Source organism: Patiria miniata, unplaced genomic scaffold, assembly GCF_015706575.1.
Source record: "Patiria miniata isolate m_02_andy unplaced genomic scaffold, ASM1570657v1 HiC_scaffold_7, whole genome shotgun sequence".
Classification (NCBI taxonomy): Eukaryota; Metazoa; Echinodermata; class Asteroidea; order Valvatida; family Asterinidae; genus Patiria; species Patiria miniata.
In genome coordinates this window covers 12,281,107-12,296,297 of record NW_024037074.1, presented here as the reverse complement: position 1 = coordinate 12,296,297, position 15,191 = coordinate 12,281,107, and the positions used below count along the sequence as shown (strand labels likewise).

General features: G+C 37.7%; 1 protein-coding gene across 3 annotated transcripts in view; it reads left to right on the top strand.

Annotated features, from left to right (window-relative positions):
* Positions 1-274: 274 nt before the first annotated feature.
* The window catches only part of LOC119744796 (tubby-related protein 4-like), a 51,549-nt gene continuing 36,632 nt past the window's right edge, over positions 275-15,191 (top strand). The window contains exons 1-3 of one of the 3 annotated variants that reach the window (XM_038220933.1): positions 275-433; positions 3,874-4,066; positions 7,339-7,598. In XM_038220933.1, the coding sequence (XP_038076861.1) occupies positions 7,347-7,598 (252 nt within the window). In that variant the 5' untranslated portion in view covers positions 275-433; positions 3,874-4,066; positions 7,339-7,346. Of the gene's footprint in view, positions 434-3,873; positions 4,080-7,338; positions 7,599-15,191 lie in introns of all 3 variants that reach the window. The other 2 variants (XM_038220932.1, XM_038220934.1) reach the window with 2 other exon arrangements.

Here is a 15,191-nt window from a genome sequence, read left to right as displayed (position 1 = left end):
TAATTTTGGCGTCGGAAGTTGGGTATAATTTAAGGGAACAGCGACACCAATATAGTTTTGCAAGATCGCCTGGGATTTTCAGGAACGGGGATTCTGCGCATAATTGAATTCCATCAAATTCCAACAGAAAAATGGCAGATTTGGAAATAATTTGTGGGATTTTTATGACCACGTGGTTCGTGGTGAAAAAGGTGATAGCGCGCCGTACGTCCGTGGAGAAGATCCAACGAGTGAGGGCGGTAGATACAATCACCGTGCGGTCTATTTTTGTCAACTTACGCATGCTCATTTGCGATCGGCCCGTTTTGTTAAGAGAAAAATAAAAACAACATTCGTTCGTGAATACGTGTGCGACGATTTGCCCGTGGAATTCTTTGTTCGGGGATGGAAAATGGGGTCGTAAACGACGAGATCCTCCGTGGAAAATAAAGACGTAAGCATTGGTTATCTTTAGAGTGAAATTTGACATGTTTTACTTGATGTTTTCGTCTTCTAATTTCTATTCTTGACATTGCTGTTTCATGTTTACTTTGTCAGATGAATTCCTTTGAGATTAAGGCTCGACCATTCACACGATTCAGCGAACATGATGAACATGATTGATAACTAGCGTAATAAGGTTCAGCAAGTGTGCAGAAACGGCGTATTACTTTCAAGTTTCAGTCATGTTGTCTATTTTCTATTCCTAATTATTAATTTAACATCTTTTTTGTTTGTTAATTTTTAGTTTTATTAAACATGATTAGGCTACCTCTTTTTATTGGAGCACAAATTTGCACATTCAGTGATTCACATTGCCTGTGTAGTTATTAGCTAAGTGTTTAATTCTCCAAAATTAAAATGACATGTATCATGTAAGATTCGACTCCAAGAATTAGCATATTATTTGTGGTACACTTTCGACACAAAAATGTTCGACATGTCTTTCTATTTAGGCCTTCTAATTTAATGAATAAATTGGGGAAAGAATATAGTAATACTTCTACTAGTACACACCACTTCTTTGGTTGTGTACAAAGTCTATGGACATGATGGAGAGTCGAGTGCATTTTCAAAGTATTTTTCAGTCCCAAATTCATGTCTTTTCAACATTTTTACAATGACTGACCTTCATCGAGATAAAATGTGACAAAAAAGTGGCAACAGGATTCAAAGTCCTTCCATAAATAGTACTCTATGCATGTCCATCGCTAAGCTCAACAAGATGCTAGCCCCATAATGTGGCTCAAATACTGGACTTCCTCCAACCACACAGCGGTCAGACAGTGTTTACATTGTAATCAGATGCATGAAATTTGCACCAAGATTTAAGATAGGATTTAGAAACATTTGTTAAAAATGTGCTTGTTCATTTTTTTTTAAAAACCTTAAATAGCTTTTTACTTACAAACCTTCAAATTACATTGAACATGATGCATTCTATAAAAAAAATCTGGAAAAAATGTTGCAACCTGAGGCCACTACAGCGGTTGTGTACAAAGTCAATGGAGAGTCAAGAAAATTAAGTATTTCTTAACAAATTCGGAATGTTTCTCAGTCCCAGATTCATGTCTTACATGTATCATCATTTTTGCAATGACTGACCTTCATTGAGGTGATATGAAGAAAACAGTGGCGTCAGGTTGCAACATTTTTTCCAAAATCTTTTTTAAATATTCAAGCAGTACCATTATTTTCTATGAAATGGTTTTGTACACACTGGTCTCGTAATATTTATTACAATTTTATTAATTGTTATCACATGTTTAATATGTTTGTATGGCTGTAATTTATAAGCTGAAATATGGAAACAGTTTCATAACTCAAAGAATTTCTTTGTTCATAAATAGTTTCTTTCGTACGTACCACTACACATGTACACGCCATACGTGTATGAATGGGCTACTTTCACACATGATACGCTTGCTGAGTTCATTGTTGGTCAGTGCATAAGGTCATCATCACTGGTCCAACAAATTAGCCAAACATGACGTAAGCAGCACTATGCAAGGCCAAACTATTCATGGAGAATGACTGAGTCAAGCGAACAATGCTATTTATTAGTATAATTTGGCCATACACTGTGCACAACGGGAGGACTATCAACAACAAAGAACAGAGGGAGTGAGTCATCTCTGAGGGATGGCCTAGATGCGTGTTGTTGGATTTTGAGAAAGTTCATGCACAACGCAAAAGTATGTACAGTATAGTGCATGTTTATACACAATGTATATGTATAGATAACTTTTTAGTTAGAAGACATGTGAGGTGGGATTTCTGTTCAAAGTACAGAAAATTAAAGTTATATGCACAACTGAGATTTTTCCTTGAAAATGGGTCAAAAAACAGAAAAATGTTCGTGCAAAATTGTACATGCACAGAGCCGAAGTTACATGCATCTGTGCATGTAAAACCCCTCTAAATCGACCACTGGTTCAAAGCCTTCAGAAAAGTATTTAAAAAAAAATTCAAATTTTCATCAAGTAGTTGATGTTTGCTAAAACTTCCTAAACTACTGTACATGTACATTGTACATATGTATTACCGTCAGGTGTTTTTCCCCCATAGAAAGTTTTCAAAAAAAATATCAAATTTTCATCAAGTAGTTGATGTTTGCTAAAAATTCCTAAACTACATGTACATTGTATGTACCTTACCGACCGTCAGGTGTTTTTCCCCAATAAAAAGTTTTCACAAAACCATAATTTTCACAAGGTTTAAAGTCGGTTAGAAATAGACAAACCATATTTAGAGGGGGGGGGGAAGTAAAGATCTGATTTTTTTTTTCAAATTGCCAATAATTTGATTCATTTTATGGAAAAAAAAAATGAAAATCATTAGCTCAAAACTAGTCCAAACTGTGAGGTTTAAATCTTGGACCATAGGTCGGGCCTGGATAATACATTATAGCCGTTTCACACTTGAACGTTAATCTTGACGTAGTTTCAGGTTTCAGGTTTTATTTCCATACTATAAATAAGGCCAAAAAAAAAAGAGTTCTGCTTCCGATTACATGGCATTCGAAAATAGGGTAGGTAGGTAGGGAAATTATTTTTTTTTGCCAATTTTTTGTGTGTACAATCACATGGAGGCGTCTGCGTGTAGTCAAGGTCAAAAGGTAGAAATTGATGGTTTTGGGTAATTTTCCTCATTTTTCCAATAAAAAAATTAGGGTAGGGGCTGTCAGAATAGGGTAGGTAGGGAAACCGGAAGCAGAACTATTATTTTTTTGGCCTAATGTAAGTTGAGTACAGTACAATAGGTAAACATTTTAACGGAACTTGAAATAATAGTATGGGGAGGCCAGACAAGAAGCCGAAGCTTGTACTAGGTCTGCCCCCTTCACAAGGAATACATGTACAGTAGTTCTAGTTATACAATTCATGATTAACCAAATGAGATAATAATAATAAATAATATATGTTATTAGATTAAATTCATGACCTAATAAAGTTACCAAAAAATCATAAGTTACATGAAGTAAATTTACCATCCTTGACTTTCAATATGTTTTTAATAATTTTATTCGGCAATTCAAATAATAACTTTGCTCTTTAATCACCATTGACATTAACCATTCAGAGAGCAATACATTCAGAGAACTCAGTACTTGAAAACCTGGGCTTCAAACAACCAGTACCTACACAGTGATGTACAGTTTGCAAATGAGTATCCTCTTATTTAGAAACCATTACAATTTCGTCTCTCATGAAGGGAACTGCAAGGGGCATGAAATGTCCATTGGGTGGCTGTCGGAACATTTTCCCTGAAGAATATTCCCCCGAGTCCGAAATTGAAAAAAAAAAAAAAATGGGGGGAAAATTTATTAACCCCTTACCCACATCCCCCCCCCCCCTCTCATAGGTCTCGCTTCTGGTTTCTATTCCTCTGCAGGCATAGCACCAGGATGTGACTCACGGCAAGGCAAGAGTTACTCCCCCAAAGTAGACGCGGTCGAGACACCCCCCTTCCCCCCTCCACCTTGACCGTGCCAGGGGTTGTAGAGGAGGCAAGCGGCTTCCTGCAATCGCCCCCTCCTCGCTTCGCACCCTGTCACGTCATCCAGAAGTCTGACATCACTTCTGCGGTAACCGAGTCAGGTATTAACGCACGGATTACTCTGATGACCACAACATTCGGCAGCCATTACTGGCGTGCGACATGCTTGCATTCATGGAGCCTGCTAAGCAGAAAAAATATTGCTTAGCACATTTATAAATCAGTTGAGAACCAGTCACAAGCAATATTAATTGCATGGGATTTTAGCTGGTAACCCGTTTTTGCTAAGCAATTTTTTTCCGTGCTTAGCAATTTTTTTTGTAAATGAAGTTTGCCTCACACAGTATGTGCGCAAATAATGCTCCTACACAACCAATAGGGCATTTATAACTTCGCAAAATGCATACACTGCACTGCTAATGAAATTTCGCAAATGTACAATTCGATGGTAAACGAATAACGAACATGGTGCCACCCCAGGATCAAGAATGGTTTTTATTAGTAGTTGTGGTCATCAAATAATTCTGTGATGTACATGCTGAGTAGTTACGTGATTTATAAATTGTCCAGTTATATTTGTTTCAAAAATGTAACCATTTTCCCCCTCGAAAGTATACATTGCATTTCAACATACATAAATATTGTACAGAGACAGTGTACAATGTAGTGGAAGCAAAAGAGCCCGACATTGTACAATTTGAGCCATGGCCTATCGGTACTTGTCCGTGCTAATTCTATTCCAATTCTAATTCTAAGGACATGACCTTTTGTGAATGGCCCCGTTCGTGGCCTTGAACGAACCGACTGCTTTCTTGAGATGTTCCAGTGTTTAGTTCTTATCATTGTCTTCACAACTTTGGTACCACTCAAGCCAGCCTTGGCCTTTTAAAGGATAGAATTTGATGGCTTCATGATTTGAACAATGCAAGGGCATGTGATGGCCTTGCACCTCCAAGATTGAAACGGGAGAAAGTCCTTCTTATTTCATGATAACATCATTCCATGTTGACACAATCTCTCTCATGTTGCAAAGTAGTGTACTGCTGGACTGAAGTTTGACATTTAAATGTACATTGAAAAGTACATATCCAGTCTACTTAAATTCTGCAAGTGATGAAAATCTGAAGAAAAAAGCTCTTTACAACATCCAAGTGTGTAAGTTTACATGTAAATTTACTCAATGCAAGAAACATGGAACTTGTCTTATAGTAACAAAGAATCTGGAGGCTTGAAAAACTGCCAGTATAAGATAAGTGGTTGTGTCTTGTACAGTGTACATAATGACATCATTCTGTGTGTAAATAAGGAAATTCTTTGGCCGCATTGTGCTCAGAATATTGTCGCACTGAAATTTAGGAGTTGTATTTTGGCACAAAAGTGCATTAGTCTCTCATGTTATTCAACTGATGTGCATTTGTATGGGAACCATGTTTAAACTGTGAGGCTTTTACATGTAAGTTACTTACATCATTTTTATGACTGGTATAAAATTGTCTCAAGAATAAATGTTAGGGATTTTCAGATGATTTTTGTGGTGATAATATTTTAGAAATTAAAAAGCCCAAAAAAAAATCCTTATTTTGCAGCCCATACCACATAATTATGTATCTGATGCTGTGTTAGCTTTCTGTTGAAGAAAATAGCAAAAGGTCCATTCTTTTGTTTGTTTTCCAATATTTCTTTTCACTGTTAAATTTCATGTGGGTCACTAGCCATAAATTTGGGGTCCACTTTGTTTTTCCTGCCCCTGTTTAATTTTACAATTCCGATGTACTCCTTAATGCAGTCGTCCTTCAAGAGTGATTATGAATAGCAAACTACCTACCCAACAAATAAAAAAAAATATTTAAAGTCATTCTTAGTGATATACTTGAATTGCAAAGTACCAAGGTAACAGGGACAGGAAAAATGTCACACCTCGGTCCCTCAATTTATAGAGAGACCCATGTACACTACCGGACTACCAGTTCATATCTGTTCCATTCACCTTGTTTTTTGGTATTTTTAGGCACACACTTCTTTATGATATTAAATGCAGATCATGCAAGTACTTAAAGAAATGAATGTTCTGAAAATGGAGTGCCTCTTTATGAGCATAAACTCGCGCATAATCACCCAGGAAAAGTGAGTCAAGCGTTGTCAGATTTTGTGCAGTGGGCCAAGCGTTAATCCATGCCATTTGTAAAAAAAAAAAAAAACCTGCATGTGTGTTAGTTCTCAGCATGCGTATGTAGTTTTTGCGGCACCAATGGTGACGCTAGAATTAGTCATACGCTGATGGGCCGATGGCATACGCTATCTGATTTCTGTCATGTCGTGTGTTTTAACCCCTCCGATAGAGCCTTGGGAGTTTTCCGGGGATAGTTAATGTCTTCTTATGATGTGTGTAGAATTCGGAAGTGGAATTATATTTTCAAAAGTGTTATTTTATATGTAAGTTGGATGTGGTGGTAATCTGCTTGTGATATTGTCACCGAATTGTTCAAAATATGAGGAAGAATTCAGGTAGGATACATGTGAAGAAAAGTACTTTAATTTAATTTTTTTTTTATTGTCAATGTTATCACCCTAGTACAGTTTTGTTTTTGACAGCATCCATACTTGGTCACATCATGGAGCTATAAAAACATCCTTTTTATAGCTCCATGGTTACATGTTGATGTACATGTACATGTACATGTACATGTATGTATGCATGTATTTGACAATACAAATGCGTATACGTACATGTAGCTACATGTACATGTGTGTATACATGTTTGTATACATGTATACTGTACACATAATGTACATGTTTATGTAATTAAAGTGGATTCCCATAAACTGAAAAAAATGTTCCCTTTTTTCCGCACAAATTGCCAGGAACCAATTCCAGTTTCATCAGAAAAAAATTGCTGAGCAAAAACATGTTACCGCCCAAAATGCCATGCTGAGTATATTGCCGGTAACTGGAAGTGGAACTTGGCAGATTTTCGCTTAGCATAATATTTCCGGAGAAACATTGTCTGCTTTGAAATTTGTCCCTTGCCAGTTGCGTAAGTGGAGAATGTAAGTGCTGGGCTGCGTTCCACTAAACACGACCAGCGTAAACATTGTCCACAATTTATCATTGGTCATGCACAAAAAGGTCTCCAAGTTTGACAAAACATTTGCAGTTTTCACATAAAGCCCGGTTCATCCTTTACGCAAATATAAATGCAAAGTGAATGTGATGTCACGAAACATTTGCTGTGCGAAAACTTGCCTTGACGCCACAAATTTGTATTCACGTTCACTTTTGCACTGGGTATTAGGCAGCCTTATGAACGCACTCCTGTTTCTTAACTTCAATTCCTTTACGTTTTTTCATCCCACATGCAGCTGGAACCATGTACGCCGTGCTGGAGAACAACCCGGCCGCCCGCAGCGACTGCACCATTCTGTCACTCTCGTGGAAGGGCACGGTTCCTGAGAGCGAGAAGGACAAGAGCTACACACGCAAACGCTGCTACACGGAAGGATGGCTGGCCACGGGAAACGTCAAGGGGATCGTAGGGGCCACCTACACGTCCAGCCATGCGCGCAAGAGCACATCGTCGCCATCTAGGACCAACTTCAACCTGCGAGGCCACAACAGTGAGGTAATATCTTTTTTTTTACAACCTAAACTCATTATTGAGAAATTTTACAGAAATGTGCTGAGCACGGAAAATATTTGCTTAGCAAAAATGGGTTACAAGCCAAGATAAGTACAGTTTATATAGCCGGTGACTGGTTCTTGTCAGATTTGCGCTTAGTACATAAATCTGCTTAGCAAGTTTTGCTGCTTAGAAGCTCCGTGAATTGGTCCCTGGCTCAGTTTCATGGACATTCGTAGCGTAAAAAATATTTGCTCAGCAGATTTTCTTGCCAAGCAAAAATCTGCAGGGAACCAGTCAAGAACAATGAACAAGTGGTATTTTGGCTGGTAACCTATTGCTGCTTAGCAAAACTGTTCTGTGCTAGGCAGATATGAGTTTGTAGCAGCACCTTGAAATTAAGGTGTTAAACAGGAAGCATAGTAAGAATTTATAGGCAGAAGTGACTCTAAATAACTAGAAATTTGTTTATTTCATTTGACAAAAAGATGATTTTTAACCAACAAACCAAACCAAACCATACATGTACCGGTACGTCTTCATTTGCACAAAATCATAAGCGTGAAATACACCTGGTTCGCACATTTTTTGGCTTTTTCAGCTAAATATTTCTGCAAACCATCCAACAGAAATGACCCACACTGTATCACCTCGAACATCTCTACTGTTTATGTAAAACTTGTGTTAAAAAAAACACTTTGACACTTGATCGCGACACCAATACTCCCGCTGGGAAATCGCCTCATGCAGATAGTTACGGTATAACCTTACCCTAAAAGATTTGTTTAGTTATTGAATATTTTTTTTATATGGGACCGATGACATTCAAAATACTCCACGGGTCAGGCTATAATAGCTTACTATGTCCCAGGGCACTAGACAGCATGGTCTCACCCGAGCATAGATTCCAACGCAGGCATGCATGCTAATAGTACAACATTACATCCCGTGCTCATCCAACGAAGCATTCAGTGTGTTGTCTCTTAATCATTCCGGGCACTGCACAGCATATATTTAGACTGACTGAAACGTCTACAGTCAATTTATCGCAAAGTGGTCTGGATGCCTTTTAGATACCCTGTTTGGAATAATTGTATGTATAATTGATTTTTGTGGTCGTGTGAAATAATCAAGCTCATAAAATCTGGAGTGCAATCTGCACACCATGCCCGTACTGTTTTTCAATTTTTAATTTGTCTGCACTGTTCCGGTACATGTATAAATAAACATGCAGTTGTCAGCCTGCATGTACTATATTTGTATTTTAAAAATACACACATTTAGAATTTTGAATTGTCATTTTCCTCAGATTAATTTATTACTTACAAGTGAAATTACTTTGACTAGCAAGAAAATTTCCAAACCATAGAATCGTACTATACATTAGCCCTAACCTTCGCAAATCCTATAAAATCCTCTTTGCAAAATGGAGGATTTTGCAGGATTGAGGCTACATGGCAAAAATGCGTGGCTGATTTTGTTGGATGCACTGTGTCAAGGTCTTGGCTTATTTTGGAGGATGCACTGTGTCAAGGTCTTCGGCCAGACCTTGTGTTGTTTATGCTCAGCCATGCATAAATGTAGGCCTAAATTATACATGTACTTGAAATCCTCCGCACTGCTCCAGGATGTCACTGGCTCTGCCTCAACATGTATGTACATGTATTGATAGTGATTGCTGGAGGATTTGCAGGATTGAGGCAGTTACCCCTCCAAGGACCAGTGAAGAAATAAGAGGATTTTGCAGGATTGAGGCTGTGTATGCAATTTTTAAATGGAGGCAGTTGAAGGATTTTGCAGGATTGAGGCTGCATCCAAGCAAAAATGCCTAGGGAGTCTGGGTTAGTCCAATTTAGCAATGTATACGAACACCCTAAATTCTCCATACCAAAGTAAATGCATACAAAATTAAGACGTAGTACACGTCTTAATGCAGCAAACATTTCATGTCTTACAGGCTGCAGACAGATTTTTGTCATGTCAAGTGACTTGACAGTTAGGGGGCGGAGAAATCAAATAGTGGGGGCGGGACAGCTATCATGGTCTTCGATGTACATAAGATGACACCTTCTAATTGATGAGTTCATTTAAGAAAATAACGCACACAGCGGGGCAACGCGTCGACGGTGAAAACCCTGCTCACACATCGGAGATCTCCTTTGCATTATACAGTGTACGTGTTCGTACGTACACTCGCGTCAGTCGTGCAGTACAATGAGAAGACGTCGAGCATGAAGGATATGAAACATGCGTAAAATTACCGCAATCATAAAAATCAAGGACCTCGTCCATCTAATTTTTTAGTCAGCTTGGTTGTGGATTGAGGAGAAAGTTGAGTATTGAGTGGTATTTGAAATGAAATTAATTGTGGAAATATGATATCGGCAATATGCATTTCATTTCCCGTTCTAGTTTACATACACGTACATGTTCACAAAGGTGGAGAAGTATATTAAGCATGTCTTTCAAGTTAAAATTGGGGCTGACGACTTTCCCCATTTACAATAAATACAGGAATTTTTTTACATTTATATGTCACATACAAAAATTGACGCTGACATTTTTTTTTTCAACAATAAGGAAGACAGTTTTTCAGAGGATATTTTGACGGTAAATTGTATTTCAGAAAAACATAATTAAAGAACCGAATTGCCAGATTTTATTCCTTAAAAACTTTACAATTAAAGAAAAACATGTTACATATCTGGATTTCACTTACATGTCAATTGATGAATGCATCTCTCTATTTTGCAAAAATATTTGGAATCAGTTCAACAACTCCTTTATGGTTGTACACACACATACATTAGGGGTGTGCATCATAACTGGTCACCCAAGCACCCAACCGCTGATGTAAGGAACCGGTTCCCGATTGTGGGATCGGGTACCCATAACCAACTTTACAAATTACATAGTTACTTTTTAGACATTGAAAAAGAAAGGTTTTGAATGCCATTTGTGGGAATTTAAAAAAGAAAAGAAAACGAGGCTACATGTACGTTGAAAATCAAAACAGATTTCACATTTAAGTGCATATTAACGTACAACAGGTAAAGCTTGCGAAAGTTGCAGTGTACACCGTAAAGCTATAAAGCCCTTCAGACAACTTCCGGGATTTGAATTCGGGGTTGGGTTTCTTTTACGGGTACCCGGGTACCAGTGTTTTACTTCAAGAGGGTACCAGGTTTCCGTACTAATGTACATGTTTTACTATAGTTGAACTATAAAAGTTTGTATAAATTTGCAATCCCAAAATAAATACATTCCTGTAGGCATCCTTAAGTACAGTGAACGATACATTGTAAACGTACTTAAAATGATTGCACATTGTTCACGGACTGGCCACACTGTGGAGACGCCAAGGAAAATCTTGAGGGCATTTTAAGGCAAACAGTGATTTCCTTCAGGAAAAACAGCTTTTCATCTTTGCATGCGGTAACAAAATAGCCACAATGAAGGAGGAGTCAATTGCAATCCAATTTCACGGTTTTTCTTTTGAGACGTCAGTAGTGATCCATTGTCGTGGGGACAAATAAAAAATCCTTGTTTTGTTAAAGAGAACAACTTCTGCAAAAACACAACTTCTCGCTCGTACAAGACAGGAGAAAAGGACAGTTTCAGTAAGCGCTATTTGAAAAGAATGAATCCTGAAATGAAGGTGTTTTTTTTTTACATTAATATGAATGCATTTAAAAATGTACTCAAGGAATCATCACATGCTTTCTCAAAAATCCCCCCCCCCCCCCACAAAAAAACAAAATTACAAAGCACTTTTGGTTTTTAATTTCATCATTTCCAAAACTAATTTCCATTTTTTATGTCCCATTTAAGAAATCGGTCAATATATTTATGGCTGGTGATTCCAGGCCAAGCACTTATGATAATTTCATCATAATTATCCCCCGTTTTCTCAACCTTGAAGCAAATCATCTAATGCATGTGGTCTCCCCGCCTTAATGAGTCTGTCTCCGTAATGCACAGAGAAAGAGATTGTTGTCGTTATTTTTCCTGAAAGCATTTTTTTTTGGCACTACCAGCCTAAACGCACCTGCAGTATTTGTAACATGTGAATATATGGTTGAGATATAATCTCTTTTTTTTGTAAGTCTGTGCTCACGAATCGATAAACAGGTGGCGAAATTTCTCTTTTGTGTTTGGCCCATGGAAACCTGTGGGCGGTTAAACATGAGAGTATAAACAGTGAATATGGGAGAAACTATTGGCTACAATAAGCATAAAGAGTTACTGTAACAGTCTGACAGTGTGCTGGCGTATGTTTATGTTGTAAATCGAGGACACACACGTGCAACATCATCGATGAATCGAGGACAGAAACCGAATCGAGGACTACTCGGTTGGAAAACGTGTACAAAACCAATGAGAGCTGTTGCGAAAAAGTTGCGAAAGAAGAAGTTGCGAAAAGAGTACAAACAAAGGAAAAGGGAAGAGGAACAAAAGGAAATCCTCGATTTACACCATAAACAAACGTGCTAGTACATGTGTGTGTGGATATTTTTTAAGAAGGAATTGACAAAAATCGTTCATATTGTGAACATGTTTTATGCAAAGTGGGGATGTAAAATTTAGTTGTGGAAAAACAAGCTGAAAATGTATTTGCCATGAATCATGTAAATACATACGCGTGTAAGTGTAAACAAATTTTGATGTACATGTATGTATGTTTTGCCAAAAAAAGGAAATGATTTTTAAGTGACCAAGGAAACATTTTCAAGAATTTGTTTTGTTATTTTGGGTAGACTGTTTGGAAAATCTGCTTTGTATCAACGGGCAGACCTGTACCGTACCGATGCATGTAAAAATGGTGCACATACATGACCATGTACCTTGATGGATGCATTTACACATTGGACTTGGGAGAAGTTTGTTTTAAAGATTTTATTTTAAAAAAAATTGCATATTTGATTTAAAAAAGTATATTTACAATTTACCCTTTCAGGAAGTTTCTTTTACATTTAGGTTCTACTTGTAAAAAGCCAGACTCTTTGAACTTTTTGCTTGTGTGTTACCCAATATTCTTTGCCAAACCAGACAGATCTGTAATTTGGAGTTTTTTTTTATGTTGCTGTACAACAAGAGTCGTGTTTCGACACTCCAAATTGCTCCAAAGTACACCTTTTGTGTCCTTAAAGCTTAGGCCAGAAGCAGAGTAGTGTGCTGCATGTATAAAGAAGCCACTTGTGTTCTGATAAAAAAAAGAAGATATTTCTGGAAATATTGTCTGGTTTGGGAGATACTGGGCCATATATTTGGAGATAGTGGGCCATATATTTGGAGATAGTGGGTCATGTATTGTTGGAGATAGGAGTCATATATCTGGAGATAGGGGGATCAGGTTGGCGTAGCGGTACTTTCCTTGCCTTCCACCGCTGTGACCCGGGTTCGAGTCCCACCTGGGTCAATATGTGGATTGGGTTTTCAGTCCTTGCCTGATTCCTTGTTTTTTTCCCCTAGAATATCAGTCTGGGGTTTTCCTCCCACCACTAAAACTGTAATTTCCTTCCCCGTCTTCAACAAAGTGTAATCCATCCTGTTCCAGTGCTTTCAAAGTTATATTAAAAATAAAAATACTCTAACGTACATGGTTGAACCATTGATGATAAATACCATGTCGTAAACTACAAGTTGGGTTTGAACTTTAAAATGTAACCCTTAATCCCTCCTAGATCCCTCAAAATCCACAGGAAGATTTGAGGATCTTGCAGGATTAGAGGAAAGTACAACTCAGCCAAAAATAGTTTCACGTGGGGCTACGATCCCCTTAAACTTGCAGGGATGTATGTCTTCACTGTAATCGCCTGATTTCAGGATTTTTTTTCAAATTGTAAATAAGATATTGGCATTCTCCATGGATGAACCCTAACCTCTTGGGTATTTTTACTAGAAAGTATCCTGAATCCACCAATATCCATCAATTTTGCCATGCAAAAAAAAAATGTTGGTGGCCAGTGAGTCCATCAGAATCCACCAGTTAGCCGGGAGTAAATCTTATGAGATCCTGAATCCATCAAAGTCCCCCAACTGCTCAATATAGAGGTATCCTGATTCCATCAAAATCTTGCAGTACCGTTAGGCTTCATGTCCTGAATCCATCAAAGTCCCCCAACTTTTTCAATATGGAGGTATCCTGATTCCGCCGAAATCCTCCAAAACAGGGGTGTGGATTTTGATGGATTCAGGTACTTTGGGGTTAATACTTCTCTGTTATACCTCAAATTTCAGGCAAAAATGTCCGAGCCCACTTGCATCCCTGAACTTGAAAGTTCAAAGAATGTAAAATTGGTTTCTTGCATAGTGGACGATTTGCAGGATTCAGGAAACTAGAGCCAAGTTATTCGTAAGGTCCTCCATACGTATTTCTGGATTTTGGGTAATCCAGGAAGGCAAAATATGCCAACACAGTTATACCGTACCAGTCACTGAGAACTCCGTATACTTTCTTTTCCTTCCGTGTATCCGCATTTCCCACCACAACCCCTGAAACAAGATATTCATTTGTAACATACAGAAAAACAGTACATAGTGCATTTCAGCCTCCATTGAAATTTGATCCGATGCCAGCAAATCCATACATTCAAGATTTAGCCGGGGCTGTGTGCATTACGGTATTGATGTGTTTCAGCCAACTGGAGCGAATATAAAGATCCCCGCAAATTTGCGTGACCCTGGTTGGTATAAAAATGGCGTACGTGCCGTGCTCACGTGTACATACATGTACGCACACGTATGCAGACCGTGTTCATGGATTTGTGCTCTTCGAATGCATTTGCTGACAGTGTGTGTGCAAACATTGCACTCAAGGTACTGCACACATACTGCACAGTATGCATGCACATTAATTTAATTTTTAGAAAGCTGACTGACGTTTTGTGACGTGGGTGAAGTCATGTGAAGATGCACAATTTCAGTGTACATGACAATGTGGAAAAAAATGAACAGTATTGTACGTTGTACTTTGTTGATAGATGTACATGTACATAAATGTACCTTTTTTCTACTGTAAAACATGCTTCCCCAATTTATCATTCATTGGTTTATTGGCAACTCTACAATTATGTGAACCTTGTTAAATTTGTCAACATTTAAAAAAACAGATCTAGTTGGTTTGAAAGGACAATTAAATATGTACCACCATCATTTGAGGACATAAACACTATACGCAGCTAAAAATTAAAAAAGCAATAAAAATGAAATTAATATTTTGAGGATAGAGTTTATATCTCTGTATATGACTCACCTGATCGCTGAGGTTATGAAACCAATTTTAATAAATTCTAATTGCTAGTTATTGCATCTTCCTGTAATTCCTCAATTTGTAGCACCCTGAATATATTTCTGTAACACGCAAACTTTCAGGATCATTAAAAAATTAGAAAGTGGACAGAAGGCATAACATAAATAAGTACATGGAAAGTGTTATGTGATTACTGTAGCTACTCAAAAAAATACAAACTTGATTTTAGAAAAAAAATGTTTTATTTTTTAGTGAGTTGTACATATTGTAAGTACCGGGTACATTGTGTGCTGTTGTAAACAAATAACATAAATTTGTGTGAAGAAAGAATTGAGACTTTTGGT